The sequence below is a fragment of the Nicotiana tomentosiformis genome, chromosome 5 (genome assembly GCF_000390325.3).
Source record: "Nicotiana tomentosiformis chromosome 5, ASM39032v3, whole genome shotgun sequence".
Lineage (NCBI taxonomy): Eukaryota > Viridiplantae > Streptophyta > Magnoliopsida > Solanales > Solanaceae > Nicotiana > Nicotiana tomentosiformis.
Genome location: NC_090816.1, coordinates 62,938,698 through 62,959,883, shown reverse-complemented (window position 1 = coordinate 62,959,883; position 21,186 = coordinate 62,938,698). Strand labels below are relative to the sequence as shown.

The 21,186-nt window shown below is 39.2% G+C and overlaps 1 protein-coding gene across 5 annotated transcripts; it reads left to right on the top strand.

Moving 5' to 3' along the window:
• Positions 1 to 6,577: 6,577 nt before the first annotated feature.
• LOC104104467 (tRNA (guanine(37)-N1)-methyltransferase 2) lies at positions 6,578 to 19,480 on the top strand. Of its 5 annotated transcripts, XM_009612556.4 has the most exons (11): positions 6,579 to 6,870; positions 7,521 to 7,618; positions 8,690 to 8,794; positions 13,091 to 13,153; positions 13,344 to 13,417; positions 13,885 to 14,389; positions 14,468 to 14,587; positions 14,776 to 14,940; positions 15,680 to 15,786; positions 18,839 to 18,913; positions 19,028 to 19,480. In XM_009612556.4, the coding sequence occupies exons 1-11, from the start codon at positions 6,770 to 6,772 to the stop codon at positions 19,079 to 19,081; spliced, it is 1,467 nt and encodes a 488-aa protein (XP_009610851.1). In that variant the 5' UTR covers positions 6,579 to 6,769; the 3' UTR covers positions 19,082 to 19,480. The 5 variants fall into 5 exon arrangements, with proteins under 5 accessions (XP_070031068.1, XP_009610851.1, XP_009610853.1 ...); XM_070174967.1 differs by lacking the exon at positions 15,680 to 15,786 and having other exon boundaries at positions 6,578 to 6,870; XM_009612558.4 differs by lacking the exon at positions 8,690 to 8,794.
• Positions 19,481 to 21,186: the final 1,706 nt, after the last annotated feature.

The window sequence follows — 21,186 nt, the reverse complement described above, 5'->3', positions numbered from 1 at the left end:
ATGTTCGAAGTCAGAGAAGAACAGATGCAAAGGTACCTGGATAAGCTACATGTAACATTACATCGATTCAAAGAGTGGACCTTGCAGCACGTACCTCGAGATCAGAATAGTGAGGCCGATGCACTTGCAAACTTAGGATCTTCGGTCGAGGATGATGAGCTCAAATCGGGGGCAGTCGTACATCTCATGAGATCGGTAGTAGAGGAAGGTCACGCCGAAATAAACTCTACAAGCCTAACTTGGGATTGGAGGAATAAATACATAGAATATTTGAGGACCGGCAAAGTACCCGCAGATCTTAAAGAGTCGAGGGCCCTGCGCACAAAGGCAGCTCAATTCTGCTTGACCGAGGATGGAACCTTATTCAGAAGAATGTTCGATGGCCCACTAGATATATGTCCGGGACCGGGAGATACCGAGTACGTTCTGAGGGAAGTCCACGAAGGCACCTGCGGGAACCACTCAGGTGCCGAATCATTGGTTTGAAAGGTAATCAGAGCCGGCTATTACTGGATCGATATGGAAAAAGATGCGAATGAGTTCGTACAAAAATGTGATAAATGCCAAAGGCATGCTCCGATGACTCATCAATCCGGAGAACTGCTGCATTCGGTCTTGTCGCCATGGCCATTCATGAAGTAGAAAATGGACATTGTTGGCCCTCTTCCATGGGCACTAGGTAAAGCTCAATTTTATCTTATTTATGACTGACTATTTTTCTAAGTGGGTTAAAGCCTAGGCATACGAGAAAGTCAGGGAGAAGGAGGTCATTGACTTCATTTAGGACCACATCATATGTCGGTTCGGGATGCCATCCGAAATCGTATGTGATAATGGGAAACAATTTATCGGCAGCAAAGTGACCAAGTTTCTCAAAGATCATAAGATCAAAAGGATCTTGTCCACACCATACCACCCCAGTGGGAACGGACAAGCCAAATCGACCAACAAAACCATAATCCAAAACCTAAAGAAAAGGTTGACAGACACCAAGGGGAAATGGAAGGAAATTCTGCCCGAAGTTCTTTGGGCATACTGCACAACCACAAAATCCAGTACCGGGGCTACCTCATTCTTATTGGTTTATGGCACCGAAGCTCTAATACCGGTCGAAGTCGGGGAGCCGAGTATCAGGTTCTGATATGCAACAAAGGAATCAAATGACGAGGCCATGAATACGAGCCTAAAACTATTAGATGAAAGGCGTGAAGCCGAACTCGTCCGATTGGCCGCCCCAAAGCAGCGGATCGAAAGGTATTATAATCAAAGAGCCAACCTTCGATACTTTAATGTCGGGAACTTTGTACTAAGGAAAGTCATGCTGAACACCTGGAATCCGAACGATAGAAAGTTGGGTCCGAACTGGAAAGGACCGTATCAGATTCTCGAGGTCACCGGGAAAGGATCCTATAAGCTCGGAATGATGTACGGAGAATAACTACCGAGCAATTAGAATGTAACTTACCTAAAACGATATTACTGCTAAGGTACGACCCCATTCATTTCTTTTTATTTTTTGACTAACACTTGCAGGTGATCGACAAGAAGCAGCACGAAGTTTTAGGTCTGAAAGCATGCATTGCACTCTTTTTTCCTTAGTCCGATTTTGTCCCAAATGGGTTTTTCGGCAAGGTTTTTAATGAGGCAACAGTGGATCATGCTAACTTAGAATCAAAGGCCGATCATGAATCGGTATCGAAGATTGTATTTACAGTATCCGAGGTTTCTCTACAATCAACCTCGAATACTGGGGGGCATTACCCTCGGATATCGAATTGCTTTAGCAAGGAAATTACTTCGTAATGGAAGGGTCTCGATAGGTAGGACTTGTTGTAAGGGCCAAACGGTCAAACGAACCGTGCCCATATAGATTGCTCGAGCCCTGGCATAAAACATGTACACATGTATAACTGTTTAGCACAAGAATAAAGAGAAGTACTTTCCTTGCAGTTATCTTATGTTTAAAAATTTCTTCTTTGCATCACTCCCTCACTCGGGGACTGTCGTCCGAAAATAAACTCGAACAGATCGAGCTATTTAACATCGGGGGCACAAGAACTATCAGGCAATCCCCAAATTTTAAAGGCCACGACCATATCTTCTCGGGGACTGTTATCTTAGGCAAACCTGGATAACTCAGCTAAGCAAGCCCACTGGGTTGCGCCCGGATTAAAAGGCTACAGCCATATTAGTACGGCTCGGAGACGTCCGGGAACCATAAGAAAAAATAGGCCTTCGAAATTTTCATAACCGGTTCTAAAGGCTACCCTCGGCAAACTATAATTTGAATTACTTACTTTGGGAGAAAGTTCCCGGTAACAATGAACCCCCGAGATGCCTCAAAACAAAATAATGTAAAGGCAAGGTTTGTCCAAACTTACACAACCTAAGTTATTTTATGCTAAGACATTCAGACCTTTGTGAATACAAGTAATAAAGCAAAGGAAAATTTTGAGAGCCGAAAAGGGAAGAAAGCCTTATATATATAATATTTTTTTTACAAAGGCCAGAATGCCCTAATACAAAAATTTACAATGGCCAAAACAGCCTAAAAAGATGCAAAAGAAAGCAAAAAATGTAAAGGCCTAAGTGGCTTGGTCTTCATCGGAGGCAGCATCTCCATCCTCGGGATCTTCCCCGTCTTCAAATCTTTTAAGCTCTCGGAATCTTTCTTAGGAAAGGCCAACTTCCGGTCCCTGGCTTCCTCTGCTTTAGCATTCTCGATTTCGGCCAGAATATCGAAGCCCTGAGCATGAACTCCCTCGAGGGCTTCCCTTCGAGCTTGCCATCTTGCATGATCCACCATGCTCTTGGCCTTTGCCTGGATGGCCACTTTAGCGTCGACCTTGAATTGGGCCACTTTAGCGTCGACCTTGAATTGGGCCACTTTAGCATCGACTTTGGTGTTGTCCACGGCCATCTCAGATCTGGCCACTTCGAGTTCATTGGCCAAGTTTGCCTTATAAGAAATAGCCAAGTCCAGTTAAGATTGAAGCTTCCAGATTTTCTTAACCTGCACCGAGGCCTTCTCTTTTGCAGCTTGGAGCTCGGTCTCGACCGACTCTAGTTGTGCTTGGAAAATTTCCTTTTTCGAGGCTAAGATGTCCATATTTTTCTTGAACTCTTCAGCCTCGGCTTGTATCGCATCTATCTATGTCTTGAGCTGCCCGGTCTGTTTGAGCCTCTATCGGACCTGCAGGATCAGATCGATAGTTACTATCTCCAATTCGTCTTCACTATCGTGAAGCACTCAAAATACCTGCTCGGCCATCTCGACATGCTCACTTTGAGCCGCTTCTAAATCGTCCCGGAGCTTCTCACTCAGAAGCTTGTAAGTATCCCCCTTCTCGGTGAATTCCCGGACCTCAGCCTCGTCCTTCTCCCGGATTCGGAGGAAAGCCTCATGATGCAACACCGAAGCCTGCAAGCACGAAGAAAGATGTTTTACAACTTCAAGTTTAAAATAAATAATGAAGTGACCCTCAAAGTTACCCGATTCAAAGCATGTTGGGCCTCATTAAATAGGCAAGGCGCCCCCACCGCATTCATCACGGCCTGGTCTTCCTCGGTCACCAAGCATCTAAGATAGCTAGCAACCCCCACGGGGGCAGAGAAGACCCGGGCATCCTCTGGGACAGAAAAAGTTATCGATCACCTGCGGTCGAGGTTAACACTTGGGGCCGGGAATTGATCCACCAGTTTTGGGCTCGATGAAGACCCAATAGCACCTGATGACAGTACTTTATTTGGCACCGGTAAGTCACCAAGCCCCGTGACATCTTCCGAAGCGGTGGACTCAAATCTGTCTAAGAAGCCGTGTATATCAATCACCCCCTAAAGCCCCTCGTAAGAACGACTTTCTAACATACCGGCCTCACAAATCATGGCGTCAGAAATTTGAGGGGATCCAGAAATATCAATCACTCCGACCTCGTCCCTCGGGACATCTTTCGCTGCTTGAGAAGCGTCGACCCCGGTCTCTTTCTCGACCCCCCTAGCTCGGGGCAGAGTGACCTCAACCCTTTCTGGTTCAGGAGCTTCAGACAAAGCTCCCTCATCGACCTCATGCGGTTTGGAGGGCCCTTGTATCGTAACACCAGCCCGCACGCGGGCCACCAGTTTGGATTTATCTTCCTCTTCTTCTTCTTCTTCTTCTTCGGACTCATCCCTTAGTCGATGGACTGAGTCCGAGGATAAAGTGCCGGAGCGCCCCCTGGGTTTACGGGACCTCCTCGTCGGTTTTTTCTTTTTCGAGTTCGAGGGACTCTAGACCCTTTTTCTCTTCTTATCATCACCCTGCTTCGGAGTAGGGGACTCGAGAGGCATATCCTCATCACTGGATGGAGGCCTCATAGCAACATCCTTGGGGATACCTATAAGAGAAAATAGATAAAGATTCAATAGCGAAGGGTGGAAATCAAACATTATTACCTCGGGAAAAGGAACCTACCGTGATTGCAGGCCTCCCATTGACCCTTCGATAATTCCATACAAGCCCGCTCGGAATACGGCCTCTATGATACAAGGCCCTCGACCCATTCCTTAAGTTCAAGAACTGCGTCCGGCATCTGGGCCAAAATTGCGACACCAAAAACATCAATGAAGAAAGAGATAAGAGGGAAAACAACAAGATTGAACCTTCAAAGCGAAGCACTACTTACATTTCATGTTCCATTTCTCGGGAAATCGCATGTCTTTAGCAGGGATCAGGTTCGAAGTCTTTACTCGAACAAATCGGCCCATCCAACCTCGGTCCTGAGCTTCATCTATGCTCAAGAACGGGGCCCTACTGGCCCGGCGAGCAAGCTTGATTAGCCCCCCTCGATAGAGTCAGGGACTGTAGAGGCGCAAAAGGTGGTCGAAGGTAAAGTGACATCCCTCGATTTTGCTTACGAAAAATCGGAGGAGAATCACTATTCTCCAGAGATGAGGGGTGGATCTGGCCAAGAATCACATCATACCTCTTACAAAAGGTAATGATGATAGGGTCTAAGGGACCCAACGTGAAGGGATAAGTGTAAACACTTAGAAAATCCTCCACGTGGGTAGTCATCGATTCCTCGGGCGAAAGAACCACCACATGCTTATTGACCCAGTTGCATTCCTCTTTAACCTTGGTGAGGAGACCATCGGTGATTGTGCATAGGTACCTCGAGACCGGCTCACATCGACCTAGTACCGAGGAGGTCTTTTCAACCTTAAAATCGACAACAGTAGGGCACCCTGCTAGAACGAATTCCTCAGGGTGAGGTTCCGTCGCAGCCCCGCCACCGGCCGGTCGTGATGAAGAAGCGGCCTCCTTTTGCGGTACGGTCTTAGAAGTTTTCGCCATTGAAGAATAGAAGAAAAGAGAATTAAGATGGTATGCAGTTTGATGAAAGTTCAAGAAATTTGGGTGCAAGAGTTGCAAAGCAAAGGGATTTTTGAAGAAAAAACAAGAATAGGAGGAGCTTTGAATGTAAAGTTTGAATGAGGAAAAGCTAGGGTACTTATAGCTTGTTGGTGACGGTTCAGAACCGGTAGTGGCTGACTAGTGACTGACAGGCATTTAATGCCTTGATAACTCGACCGACGGGACGTTTCGATATCCATTTGTCACTTACATCATAGTCGGGTTCGTCGCTTACATCATGGTCCATCGAGACGGGATTTGGAAGTTCATATCGTTTCTCGTCATCTTTTCTTCGAGAAATGAGGGGACTATCTATATACGGTCAAAACCGGGTTCGCCCCTAATGTGACCAATCGAGACTGGAATATGATTGGTTAGAGTTCGACCGCGAATTATATCGAACCAAGGTGAGGTCCGACCCCGGGACCAGGCAAAATCGAGATCAGGCGAGATCGAGGAAAATTTACCAAGCTGGATAACAGAAAGATGAAGTATCCGCGATCGGTTGTAAATCATGGCAAAAATCTCGGCGCGTATCAAGGAGGGGCCGAATAATTAGCAAATCATAGGATTTTTACCTTATATTGAATTGTACCAAAAGTAGGACACCCCTACTATATAAAGGGGGTCAGATCATTTGTAAAACGCATCATATCAACGCAACATAAAGCAATATACTGACACTTTCTAGCTTTTATTATCTTGTTACTCTATTAGCCTGTTCATACTTCAGTTGAAATATCTTTGGTTCGAAGGTGGTCAAACTCGAGGGCCAATGCAATTCGATACATGTGGTTTGCATTTATTCTTCTATTGTCAATTTCAATATTAATTTGTCTTCTTAATTTGTGCCAAGTTATATCACGTATCCTTAAAACTGCGTATAAATTCAATTGTTATCCGTTTTTGGGGGTAAACACATATATTATACCTCCACCGACTATTTTTAGTTTAAGTAATTGGATGAGCGACTATTTGGATTAATTCTTCGATATTATGGGTGTTAATATACAATTAGCACACAATTTTTCTTGGGTTTTCCTTGGGAAGTTGGTATCATGATCCATTGTGATTTGTAGATGTAGATATGAATTTCTAATGGAAAGTTTGCTAAAATAATAAAAACATTTGGGCTTTAAGGACATTCTTTTGATAAGAATTTAATGGGCTCAAATAAATGGGCCGAGCTGACCCTCTCTGCTTTTCCGGCCTATTTGTTCCCTCCACTTCCATCTCCATTTCTGCTCAATACAAAACCCTAAAACCCCAGATCGAATTTGAATTCTTCCTAGTGTTGGTTAATTTGTTCCTAAAAGCACTTTCACCACTTCTCTTTGTGTGGACCTCCACTAGTATCACTAATAATTATCGCGCAAAATGGTGGAATTGGAGGAGAGCAAGTTCGACATGCACCTGAAACTATGGGCACTTAGGATTCCTCGGGAGCATTGCAAGGCTGCCATGAGAATACTCCATGGGTATGGATTATCCTTCCTTTTAGATTAACTTTTTTGCTAGACAAATTATCATATAAACATTGTTTTCCTTGTCAAAATAAAAGTAAAGTATATGACATGAAGGTGATCCTTGATAACTGTGTAGGCGTTCGATGATATTCCTCTGCTAAATTTACGAACAAGTTAGAACATGCCTTATATTAGATGCTTGATTCTTGTGAGTAAATCGCACAGTTCATGTCTTCTCTATATTCCAATTTAATTAATTGAAAAGCCTTAATGTACACGGACTCATATTTGGAACTCGCTTTTCTCCCATCTATTGGTGAATTCTCCTTTAATTTACAGTACAAAGTCTTGTGAAAAGTCACATATCTGAAACTCATATTAGATGTTGTTTGAAAGATCACTTTTTGGCTTGCAACTGTATTTATTGTTATATTTACTGCTCTAGAGCACCACACCTTCTACAAAAAATGCTAAACATCAAATATTTTGGTGGTATCTCCTTTGTTGAGTGTCTCCTTTGTTATATTTACTGCTCTAGAGCACCACACCTTCTACAAAAAATGCTAAACATCAAATATTTTGGTGGTATCTCCTTTGTTGAGTGTCTCATTTACCTTTAACTCTTTTTTCCGCTGCTGGTGATGAAAGATCATTTCTTGTAGGCATTTATTTGACAGGCCACGCTTAAAGCCTATCACTGAGGATCCAACAAATGAAAAAACCAGGTTCATGATTTTCTCTGAAAAAGTCAAAAGACCAGGTAAATGAATATGTTACTTTATGACAGATAGTCTAGGAACATATCCCCCTGATTTCTGCTGTAAATGGAAATTTCTTGGCTGTTGAGATTTGAGATAACTTCTGTCATGCATGAAAAACCTGAGCATGAGCATTCTCATTTTATGTCATGACTTGGAAAACAAGATCTGCTACAGGGACATCCTTGCAATAGTATGTACTCTTCTATGCAGACCCATAAAGAAGAAAAGAGAAACAACTAAAGAGTTGTCAAACATAAAGCAACGAATCAGAATATCTTGATTCACTTTGATGAAAGTTTTGCATCTTGTTGGTTAACTAGATTGCTGTTGGCTCAAATCAAGCTTAAATTTATCGCATTTTTTACCAGCTCGGGCAAGATAATGTGGGTTTATAGTTCATTCCATTGATCCATTCCTTGATTTAGAAATCTAGACAGGAAGCTCATTTCTGCCTCTTCCCATTCTTGATCAGATGTGATCTTCGGAATTGACTTTTCTTTGCCTATCATGTTTTTTTCCTGCTTCATCCATGAAAACACTTAGAAAGCAGAAAGCTCTTGGGACAGACATTTCTTATCAGTTTTATTATTGTTTTCTTCCTTTTCTTTTGAAGGTGATTGTTGGTATTATTTTGCGTTAAGGAGCATATACTAATGCTTTAGTTCCTATCCAGACAATTCAAGATAGGTCATGGGCTCTGACTATAGGAATTTCTGATATATAGTGTAATACTTCCGCTGGCAACTCTCTGCTTGCAATAGCAAGGTTGTGTGTTGATATTTTCTGTGTCATATATTGTTCTCAACCAAGTATTGGCTGTATGAATTTTTTTTCATACATTATTCTTAAGCAACTTTGTGACTCAGTAACTAGTTCATTAAGAGGACTCGTCATCCGTTTATGTTACTTGTGGCTTCTATTCATTTTCTGTCTAGTCTCATCCTGGGAGCCACTGTTACTAACTTTGGATGTCTGAGATTCAAATTTATATTGAACACTGGTACATTCTGACCACTGTCATCAACTTCTTTTTGCTAACTTGCCTACTTGTTTGGCCAATTATGATACAGACTTGTCTGATATTCCTGCACAAAAGCTTGCTGAACTAAAAGGCCTGTGTCAGTTTGAAGTTGCTCCCTATTTGCTGACACTTGATTATTCTTATTGGAGTGCAGGTAAGCGATTAGTCCTCCACTATGAGTTGAACTATGAGTCCTATTAGCTTTTGACAGTTCCTGATATTGTACATCTTTCTTTTGCAATACTGCAATCCATTTGACTTGAATAGTCCGGATTCTAGCTTAAATAATTGTCTCCTCTTTTCTCTCCCATTCATTCTGTATATTCTTTCTGAAATTATATAAACTTTTCTGAGGTGATAGTCATTTTAACCAAAATCATAGTGGATACAAATTATCATTAATGTTTGCAGAACAAGAATGATTTTAAAGCTTAGTTTGGGAACATCTTGCGTATTCCGTTACTATTGCAAAATGTTGCTCACCTTAATAAAAGGAAATTGTTGAAAGGCGCTGAAAGTTGTGTATCCTGCGAAAATAGAAAGGCACTAAAATTGTGTATTCTATGTCGAGTGAAATGCATCAAAGTAAAAGTGCATCAAAGACGAGAGAGCAGAGTTTTGATGGAAGAGACACATTAGGTGAAGATGGCAATCGTACTTCCATAAACTCTTGAATGAAGAGGGGAATATGAACATTGTGCTAGGTGATTTGGAGCACTCCAAGAGTGGTCGAGATTTTAGATTCTGTAGGCGCATAAGAGTTGAGGAGGTCGAGGGGGCTATGCGTAGAATGAGCTGGGGTAGAGCGACCAGGCTAGACAAAATTCCTGTGGAATTCTTGAAAAACGCGGGTAGGGCAGGCTTGGAGTGGCTCACTGGGTTGTTTAACATCATTTTTAGAACGAAGAAGATGCTCGAAGAATGGAGGTGGAGTACGATGATTTTGTTGTACAAGAACGAGGTTGATATCCAAAATTGCAACAACTATAGGCGTATCAAGCTGTTAAGCTATACAATGAATGTTTGGGAGGGTGGTAGAAGAAAAGTTGAGAAGGAGTGTTGTCTATTTCTAAGAACCAATTCGATTTCATGCCAGGTCGTTCGACTACAGAAGCCATTCACCTAGTAAGTGGAGTAGTAGTATAGGGAAATGAAGGACTTGCATATGATGTTCATTGACCTAGAGAAAGCATACGACAAAGTACCGAGAGAGGTTTTTTGGAGATGTTTAAAGGCTATAGGTGTGCTTGTAGCCTACATTAGGGTGATTAAGGACATGTATGATGGAGTTAAGACTCGAGTAAGGACAGTGGGAGGAGACTCAGAACACTTCCCTGTTGTGATAGGGTTGCACCAGGGATCGACCCTTAGTCCGTTTTTTCTTTCCTTGGCAATGGACGTACTGAGGCGACACATTCAAGTGGAGGTGCTATGGTGTATATTATTTGCAGATGACATAGTTCCGATTGACTAGACGCGAGGTGGTGTTATCGAGAGGCTGGAGGTATGGCGACAGACCCTAAAGTCTAAAGGTTTCAAGTTAAGCAGGATAGGGCTGGACATATATCAGGTATAACCGATAAAATGTTATTGGGTTATCGATATCGGGTTATTGGGTAAATGGTTCGATAACGATTTAATGTTATTTGACTATTGGGTTATCGGTTCGAGTCTCGGTTTGCCCAATTTTATTAACGGTTTAACCGATAGCCCAATAAGTTTTAACAAAATTATTATTTTGCTCACTAAGTATATAAAGCCACCTTATGGTTTCAGCCTCTCAATTCTCTCGGCAGTTACTCTTCATTTTCAAACCTTAATCCTTAGAGTAAGTTTTAAACTTTTCTAAATTTCTCATCTTAATTCTTCAGTTAAGATTTTTAGTTTTATACTTTAAAGAATTAATTGTTTAGATTTTTAGTTTTTCTATTTGTTTCTTTTGTTGCACTGATTCTTTAGTATTTACAAGATTAGGATTTTATTATTTTCCTATTCATTATGCCCGCTCGCAGTGAGATAGTTAGTAAGATTAGATTGTTGAATGTCTTATTCCTTACTCCTACTAACTTAACTTTAAAAATTGAGATAATATTGGGATTTTCAAATGTAAATTAAAGAAAATTTTCTTTTTTAAAGTTGAAATTTAATCCATCTTTTTTTATGAGCTAAAATTCAGTTCCTTTCTCTTAGAAGTATGATCACGATTTCTATAATATAAACATGAATTTTTTTGGATATTTTTTATTCTTATCGGGTAAATCGATAACCGAACCGATAAGGATCGATAACCGACAAACCGATATCTTATCGGTTTTGTTATCGGTTTAACATATTTATAAACGGAAAATCAATATGCCGAACCGATAACATTCACAACCGGACCGATGCCCACCCCTAAAGCAGGACCAAGACAAAATACTTGGAGTGTAAGTTCAGCGACGTAACCTAGGAAGCAGACATGGATGTGAGGCTTGATACACAGGTCATCCCCAAGAGAGATAGTTTCAAGTACTTTGGATTAGTAATACAGAAAAATTGGGAGATTGATGAGGATATCACACATTGTATTGGAGCAGAGTGGATGAAATGGAGGCTTGCTTCCGGTGTTTTGTTTTTATAAGAATACAACAACAACAACAACAACAAAAACCTACTGTATTCCCATAAATAGGGTATGGGTAGTGTGTACGCAGACCTTACCCCTACCTTATAGAGATAAAGAGACTGTTTCCGATAGACCCTCGACTCAAGGTCTTGTGTGATCAGAATGTTCCACTAAAACTTAAAAGGTAAGTTCTACAAAGTGGTGGTTAGATCAACTATGTTGCACGGGGCAGATTGTTGGATAGTCAAGAACTCTCATGTTCAGGGGATGAAAGTAGCTGAAATGAGGATGTTGAGATGGATGTGCGGCCATACCAGGCTAGATAAGATTAAGAATGAAGTTATTCGGGAAAAGGTAGGAGTGGCTCCCGTGGAGGATAAGATGCGTGAGGCGACGCTAAGATGATTGGGACATGTGAAGAGGAAAAGCACAGATGCCCCAGTTAGGAGGTGCGAGAGATTGACCTTGGTGGGTATGAGAAGGGGTAGAGGTAGGCCAAAAAGGTATTGGAGAGAGGTGATTAGGCAAGACATGGCGTAGCTGGAGCTTACTGAGGACATGACTCTTGATAGGATGGTGTGGAGGCTGAGAATTAGGATGGAAGGTTAGTAGGCAGTCAAGCGTTTCTCTTTTTCTTTCTCAGACCGGTAGTATTAGTGTTAGTAGGGTATCTCTTTATTCTTGGATTGTTGGTACTACCTATTGTTTGATTGCATTCTTTCGCTTCAGTTTTCCTAATATCTTGTTGTTGTTACCACTGGTTACCATTGCTTCTTTTCATCTCGTCTTTAGCCGATGGGCTATCAGAAACAACGTCTCTTCCCTCCTAGGGTAGGGGTAAAGTCTGCATACATACTACCCTTCCCAGACCCCACTTGTGGGAACTCACCGGGTTTTTTTTATTGTTGTTGTTGTTGTTGTTGTTGTTGTATTTAACGGTTCAAAACCATTAAAATTTGTTATACTGAGAAAGGAAATAACTATACCCTTAATCGCAATTTTTAGTTACCGTCCATTCTGGCAGTGGCAGTGGTGCTATCGGTCAAAATGATTATTCACGGTGGCAAAGCATTTTTGTTTTGATCACGATGGTAAAACTTCAGCCTCCTAACTCTCTAAACTGTAAGATTGTGTTGTGTATGACCTTATTGCGAGCTGGTGTGAGCTATAGTCAATAACCTCCTACATTATATTTCTTGTAGTAGTTTGGTAAGTTGTTTTATTTGTTAGGTTAGCACCTCTGTTTTATTTTAAATATTTCATAACCTGCCAAAAATATCATTTGTAAAGTAGGCATTTAAGTGAAATTGTGTCTCATCATTTTTACCCTTTAACATGGTTGTAGAGGCATCTACTTTTGACCCTTCGTATATTCTTGTGTCCTTTGTTAATCCAAACAAATTGAACTTGAAAAATTGAGGAGAGGTGTGGGGGACTTGCAACAGGTGAACTAGGAAGCAAATAATCTAAAATACAATAGTGCTCTCATTTGTGATCCTTGCTCTTAGTTGCATTTCTTTTATTTACCATCACCATTTCTTTGTTCATCAGCTTATATTCATGTGCATAAAAGTCATGTTAAGCGTACCATATATGATATATATGTATACCTGATACTTTTAGTTTTGGCATTCCATTTACACCTCCATCAATGTCGTGTCATTATCACACAAAATATGCAATCTTCTTGTCCTTTAGAATATAACTGACCTAAGAAGACATGCAATACAAAGTTATAAACTTTACGACCATTACAGATAGGTTATATTTAGATGTTGGTTTCAAATCCAATAATTGTGATTCACATGACTAGTTGCTTTATTTTCACCAATTGCTACATTGCAGATCATATATTAAAGCAGATTCTTCCCCCTGGCCTTGAAGTACCATCATCATTTGAGACAATAGTTAAGTATTTCAATGCATCATTTTTCTCTCTTTATCTTTTCTATGCTTTCTTTATAGGTTTTAGAGAATCTTCATTGTACATCTCTCTTCCTTGCTCAATTTCTGTACCTTCTTTAATTCGAAGTCAGAATTTTCAACACACTGTTCTTTCAACTGAGGTCCCTAAATAATTGAGGTGATATTTCTGCAGGTCACATTGCTCATTTAAATATAACTGATGAGCTTCTTCCTTACAAGGATGTAATCGGCAAAGTTATTTATGATGTATGTTTTCTAATTTATGTCCTTAATGAATGCGTCTTCCATTTAGCTATGTCTAAAAAAGGAATCAGCATACACTTGGCTTTCCCCTCTTATGCATGAGTCTCTGCTATAGTGCAATGTAAATGTTTTGCATCAGATTTAATTTCTTCACCTTAATATTTTTGATGGAACTAATTGATAAGAATGAGATACTTGTTTTTTGTCCCTAAACAAAGATCTTTCCTTCTTAAGAAATTGCTTTTCTTTAACCTAAGATTTGGTGCCGGACACTTGATTTTACCTCATCTGCATTAGGGCCAAGCTGCTCCCTTCCATCTCCTTCACTTTATCTCCAGGCATCCATGTGATAATATTTCTATCATGGTTTCAGTTTCTTTTAATGAGAGAATTCTACCCTGTTTCTGCCTTTCCCAAGTCACCGATCCTTTTCTTAATTTGACCAAGTTATTCATTCCTGATCCTTCCAGAAAAACTACCCCAGGATCCAGACAGTTGTGAATAAAGTTGGAACCATTACCAATGAATTTCGTGTGCCAAAATTTGAGATACTGGCTGGGAAAGATGATATGGTCACAGAAGTGAAGCAATATGGATCAACTTTCAAGCTTGATTATAGCTTGGTGTATTGGAATTCTAGATTGGAACATGAGCATTTAAGGCTGGTCTCACAGTTCCAGGCAGGGGAGACCATATGTGATATGTTTGCTGGCATTGGTCCTTTTACTATACCAGCAGCGCAGAAAGAATGTGTAGTGTATGCAAATGATTTGAACCCAGATAGCATTTGTTATCTGAAAATTAATGCCGAAATCAACAAGGTTGATCATCTAGTTTACCCATACAATATGGATGCAAGGAAATTTATTTCTCACCTCATGACCGTACCCTGTAACGGAAGCAATGCCGAAGCTGATGCTGATTTCTCTGAGAAACCCAGTGGCCAAGCAGATGGGGAGACACCATCTAAAGACTGTGCGTGAATTATTCAGCTGTATACTGGTTATCTTACCCCCAAAGCATTTCATTTGTTAATCTGGACTACCCCTGCAGATGAGGTCAAAGAAGTACAAGAGAAAACTTCATGCAACATTGCAGGACTTGGTGATTCATCTATGGTGGCAGCTGTGAGTGTAACTTCCGTGAAAAGACGTTCTGAGAGTTCTCAAGAAGGTGGGGCTGGGCTGGCAAAGAAATGATAAATGCTCTAGTGTGCTTTGTGATAATCAGTTATGTGCATATTTAAGAGTTAGTTTTCTGTTTATTCATGTCCAAAATGCTGAACCCAGTGTATGTGTGAATACCATGCTTTTGAGATGCTTTGAACACAAATAACTAAATTTGCTCATTTGGTGCACTAGAGGGAGAATGCAGATCTGCTGTCAATGATGGTGTTTCTGTTGCTGGTAGGAAAAAAAGAGGACCAAATAAGAGAATGAAGGGTTTTGAGTCATTGAATACAAAGCCCTGGGAGCATGTGGATCATGTGATCATGAACCTACCAGCTTCTGCTTTGGAGTTTCTTGGTAAATCTACTATGATTATTTCTCCCTCCAAACATGCATATCTCTTAACTGTGGTCAACAGTTATTTTCTTGTTAGCTGTCTTTGTCCATGTTTCTGAATGTCTCTTTCTAATACCATATGTAGATTATCATGCAAGAATCTGGGGATATTTCTGATGGTGTTTTAAGCATGAGTGGAAATGTTTTAACTTTGTGTCCTAATTTTAGAATCCAACCAATTTACAAACTGCCGTAAGGAGGGAAATGTGAGAAGCTTGCCCATGGCTTCCAGCATCACCAACTTTGGGTCAAAGCCCGGAAACATGTTTTTCTTTTGGAGATATGTTAATGGACTGGTGCCCAAGAGTCAGAACCAATCTTGTCCTCTGAAACAAAAGGGAAAAGTAAATGTTTTCAAACCATATATGTTTGCTGGTCATCAGCTCATGTTATGATGTATTAACCTCATTTTCAGGTTATCTAGTTTTTGATGCAATAAACCGTGCAAGTCAAGTCCATTTGTTGTATTTAGCATTCTCTTGTTCAACAAAGGCACCTCCTTCTGTGATAAAAATAGAACTGATATTACTCTAAGCCAGCAGGTTATAGCTGTGTTTTATGGGTGCATTTTCCTGGAAATTATCTTCTGTTTTCTACAACCTGCGGTTAAACAGAAAATGTGTTGGCTTGTCGTCAGACAATGATATTTGCTAATGTATTATAACATGAAGGCAATTAATAATTGCTTTCTGTTCCCTAGATGCCTTTAGAGGCCTTATCAGAAGGGGATACTGGAATGGATCTTTACCCTGGATTCATTGCTATTGCTTCATGCGGGCAAGCGAAACCGAAGACTACATAATTTCGGTAATTCCTAGTTTAAAAGTTAATTTGTTCTACTTTGATTAATTTGTTGTACTTTGACTTTGCATTTCAGTTTGCAAACAAGACTTGCTCACTCTCCAGTTATTTTCTCATGCTTTTATGATCCCTGAGCAGCATCTTGAAATTCAGAAATTGGTTGTGTGCTTGTCTGCTATTTTATTGTCTCATAAGGCCTCATTTGTTGCACTTAATGGAGGTCTGAATCTTAATCCTTTAGATCTCAGTGTATTTGTTTTTAAAATCTGAATCTTAATCATTTAGATCTTAATCATTAAGTGTGTTTGTGTTTTTACTTCACATCCACTTAATGGGTCTGAACACGTCTGTATGATTAAGATGATTAAGATCTAAAACAGACTTAATTTCATTAAGATGCTATCATCCACATTCATTATTAATTGGGGTCACTGCGTACCATTATCAACTACTACCATGCCACCCACCCCACCACCACCATTCTCAACCACAAGCACACTTATCCATCTCAACTACCACAACTAACCACCCTATCACCATCAACAACCAGCCGGCACTGTCCACCATTATAAACTACCACCACCCACCATCACCTTTCTCAATCGCAACCACCACCACCACCCACTATTATTAACTATCACCACCCACCACCACCATCCTCAACTATAATCGCCATCACTACCAATCACCACTAGCTATTACCCAGAACTACCACCATTAACCAAAACCACCACCTATATATATATATATATATCTAGAGAGAGAGAGAGAGAGAGAGAGAGAGAGAGAGAGAGAGATTATTGATAGAATATTACATTAGAGATATATATATATATATATATATATATATATATATATATATATATATAGAGAGAGAGAGAGAGAGAGAGAGAGAGATTATTGATAGAATATTACATTAATTAGTATTTTATTTGAATTTTATGTTTATTAATTTTCAAAGGGAAAAGGGCTAAATATACCCCTGTACTTTTAGAAAAATGTCTAGATATACCATCCGTTTAAAGATTGGCTCAATAATACCCTTGCTGTTAAACTTTACGGCTAAAAATACCCCTAGTCACTAACCGTTCACTATTAAAGACTAATTAGCCTCTAATCAATTGGGTTAACATCTATGACTGCCATATGGCTTAATTTTAGTTTTAAATTTTTAATCCAAACTCTTTAACCCTCCTACGAACATCTTCCTTATTTTTACCAAATCAGTTATTTCCCTTCCTCTATACTCTATAGAGGACTTCCCTTTGCCATAGCTGGTTTCTTTTACACTACCTTCCTACCCTCCCCCCGCCCCTTATCATCCACACCTTCTCTTCATTGTTGCCAAATAAATCCAACCTCCTACGGCAAAGAACCAACTAACAAATTTAGATTTAAAAAAAAAAACTAAGCAAGAATCTAGTAAATGAAGAAATCTAATAGCTTGGAATGGAATTTCCATTGCATACTATTTCAGAGAAGCAGCCGCCATTGTGTGTTCCAACCTCTCTCTTCCATTAATCTTGAATTTTTTACAAATCCAACAAATTCTTGAACCATTCTTCATCAAAGAAAATTAATTTAAGACAGTTACAATAAACTAACCAACCCAACAAAGTATTGAATAAGTTTCTTTCATAAAAAAGAAAAGAAAACTTTGGCAAATTACAGTTATCTTAGAAACCCACTAAATAAATATACCAATTTCTTCACAAAAATTTATAAAATTGAAAATGAGAAATTTAAGAATAATTACATAAACTTATCCAGCACAATGGCTTCTTTCGTATGAAAACAGTCTTCCCTCATTCTATTTTCCTCTTTCCATGCCATAAATTTGTATTCTATTACCTGTATTAATCATTGAATCAAATCTTGTCTATAAGGGTTTTTGATATTTTCAGAGAGGAAACGGGAGAAAAGAGGTAAGGTTTTTGCTAAAGAGAAAAATAAAAATGAAATAGAGGGAGAGTTTGACAAAAGGCCACGTGGCTAATTGGTGCTAATTAGCACAGGACTAATTAGTGTTAATCGGAAGCCACGTTAGTGACTAGGGGTAATTTTAGCCCTAAAGATTAACGGCAAGGACACTATTGAGCCAAATTTCAAACATAGGGTATATCTAGACATTTTTGTAAAGTACAAGGATATATTTGACCCTTTGCCCATTTTCAAATAAAGATGAATTTTATATATTCAAATGTTAAAAAACAAAATGTCTTAATCATTTAGTATTCAAATCTTAATACACATCTTAATATTCAGATGTATATTCAGATTCAGATGTGTTAATCTTAATACACATCTTAATATTCAAGATTTTGATATTCAAGATGTGTATTCAGATTCAGACGTCTTAATCTTAAAAAAAACAAATGAGGATAAGCATATCAATTAGCTGTGATGTGAATACTTTGTATTTGGTTTAACAATCAACATTTGGTTTTCTTTTAATTAATTTAAGTTGTTACAGGATAAGGCCCTCGAGATTGTTTATCTAAGTGTGAATTTGATAAGAATAATCCACTGCGAGACTACTATACCAAAGATTGGTAATAGTGTATGGGCTAACGTTGCAGGATTGCAGTAAAGCTTTATACATTTCCTCAATAATTGCTGCCCGCAAGATTATTTGAAATGTACTCGGATCATAATAAAATGGAACACGTGCTTGACATGAAACGATTTGCATCTTTAGTAGCAAAACTGAAATAGGAAAGTTCTTGGGGAATCTCAATGGGTTAATAAATTACAGATGCACTAATACAAAGTGGTAGTTGATTAACACACATTGTTTTCATGTTTACCAAGTCCTTGAATAACTAGATTGACTAAATCTATGAATCATGTTGTAGCTTGCATAGTATTCGATATCTGGGTAGTATATCACAGGTCAAGCTGGTTAAACTGCTCAGTTAATACTTACTAGTCTATTTTCTCCTTATAGTGCTACGGAGATCTACCTTTACATTGTACTTATTCCCATCCTTTAGCCTTTAGTTCAGCTAGTCTACATTTGCTTGTATGTCCGTGGTGATCTCAATTTGTTGATTTGCAGGTTGCAGAGTCTGCCCTGGGAGCCAGAATACAAAGCTCTGTATTTCACAGGGTTAGAGATGTTGCTCCAAATAAGGTACAAGCTCAATAGACTCGACCTCTTTGGAGCACAGCATTCGTATTGTTTTGATTCACGGTTATTATTCTATCTTTATGCCCCTGAAGCTGTTGTTTTCCTTTGGTTTTGCAGGCTATGTTTTGTTTAAGCTTCAGATTACCAGAAGAAACGTGCATTGATGATTAAGGGTAAACCATGATACTCTCTCAGGGCAAGAATCGTGAAAAAACAGAATGCACTTTGTAGCTGGATTTCAAGGTCGGAAGACATGGCACTAATTACTGTTTACTGTCTTGACTCTTGATGCATGTATTGGAGTGCGCTAGCCAAAAGAATCTTGTCCTGCAGAAAGTAGAAATGAGAGAAAACTTTGACAACAGCATCTACCGACATCCGATGTTGTGCCGTCTACCATTTTGTATTATCCGCTTCCTCTCACATAACACAACATAAACAGGAGCAGGAAACAGGAAATGCTATTATAGCATTTATTTGTGAAATGCTTGACCTTTTAGTTTTTCCTCTGTATTGATTGAGTTGATGCATATTTTACTCCAGGAGTAAATGAAATACTTTTTAAAGTGACATTCTTTTCATATGAAATTCATCTTTATTTTTTTTACCCAGCAATAGGGGCTGTGCGAATGCAGGTCCCCACTGCCACATTTATGACGTTCGCTTATCGGCAAACATGGTTCAATTTCATCCCCTAAGCCCCTTCTCCTTGATGTATACTTCTGGAAGTTGACGATGGAATTATCTTTTGGAGGATGTATATCTTCTTGAATAGGAATGGCACCAGAGTGTCGAGCCACTTTTTCCTGAAAATCAAAAGCTACAAAAAGCTTAAAACTTTGATGAAAAAAGAAGTATAAACAACAATAAGAAGGATTGCACGAGCCTTTAAAACACGTCGATTTTGGTTGGAAAGTAGGGCACTGTCGAGGATTCTTTTCACTATCCTTGCAGAAAAGAGTCAATCCCCCATCTACTAGCCAGAAGGTGACAAGCTGCTCTTCAACTTTTCTGGGCCCAGATCTTTTCTTTTACTTTATTTTATTTGCTCCACCGAGACACACATTTGTCATGAGATTTAATTCATTATTCTATAGCAAAGGAAAAAAGGGAGTTGATGCCGGAAAATAAAAAGAAAAGGAAAGAAACTGATATAGTGAGAAATTACAGAATAAAATGGAAGTGACGAAAGGACTACTAAAGTCGACTTTTAGTTCTTTGGTTACCTGAAAGATCCTGGTCCTTTTTGTTAACACTTTCTTATGACTCAAGGTGATCCACTATCGGTTGTAGTCTTCTTGACATATCAAGTCAAGAGGGCGAGGCTCCTAGCAATGGGGAGTGGGTTGGGTGCTTGTGGTGCGAGGAAAAACCTCGAATAGGAGGGGGCAACCTCTGGATTCTCCCTACTTACAGAAATGAATGGATCAGAAAGTGGCTTGATTGTGCTATTTTCGGGGGGGGGGGGGGGGGAGGAAAGGCCATAAGAGAAGATTGCCCTACCAGTAAGGAAGAGGGGAAAAAGGTGCTATCATCTATCTCTACCCAAATAACCAAAAGAGACTTTACTTGGCTACTTTTAAACTTATTATTTTCACTATTAAAGTTTTAACTTAATTAAAAATTAATATACAATTTGCCAATTATATACGAATAAGTATTAAATGAATATTCCTTGATATTAGGAATTTAATAGGGAACAAGTAGCGTATCCAATTTTTCATTCTCTCTTCGTTGCGCTCTCTTTCTCTCCGTCTCTATCATTTCTTCAGTTTTCTTCCTTCGATATTCTCTGCTTCTCTCTCTTTTCTCATCTCCTTTATTCTTTTTTCTTCAGAAAATTCATCAATGGATTTCAATCGTTGACTATGGAGTCTTAACTTAGCAATTTCCTTTCATGTTGCACGGTTGGTGATCGAATTGAAATTATCAATAAATAAATTTTGAAGACGTTTGACTCTCCATCATTGACAGCCATTAAAAAACTCCGAAGCTTTGGATTCGAATTAAATATTATTTGTTTGAATTAGATGTTGTTGCAAATGATTGATAATATTCTTTGGAATTTATATCTCAATTTTGAGTGTGTTTGGTGAAGATTAGATTTGAATTTGGCTAAATTTTCATATTGAAACTCGAAAAAGAAGAAGAAGAAGAATACATGGCATACAATATACATACAAAATTGTATTAAAGTTGAATTATAGTTGTAGGTAAATTATATTTAAGTTATATTTTGTTGTAGTTATATTTTTTTTATTTGAATGTTGTATGAT

Coding starts and splice junctions, on each gene's coding strand:
- LOC104104467 (XM_009612556.4), top strand. CDS start 6,770: ATGGTGGAATTGGAGGAGAGCAAGTTCGACATGCACCTGAAACTATGG. Junction 13,418..13,884: donor TCGGCAAAGTTATTTATGAT/GTATGTTTTCTA, acceptor TGATCCTTCCAG/AAAAACTACCCCAGGATCCA. Junction 18,914..19,027: donor GAGATGTTGCTCCAAATAAG/GTACAAGCTCAA, acceptor TTGGTTTTGCAG/GCTATGTTTTGTTTAAGCTT.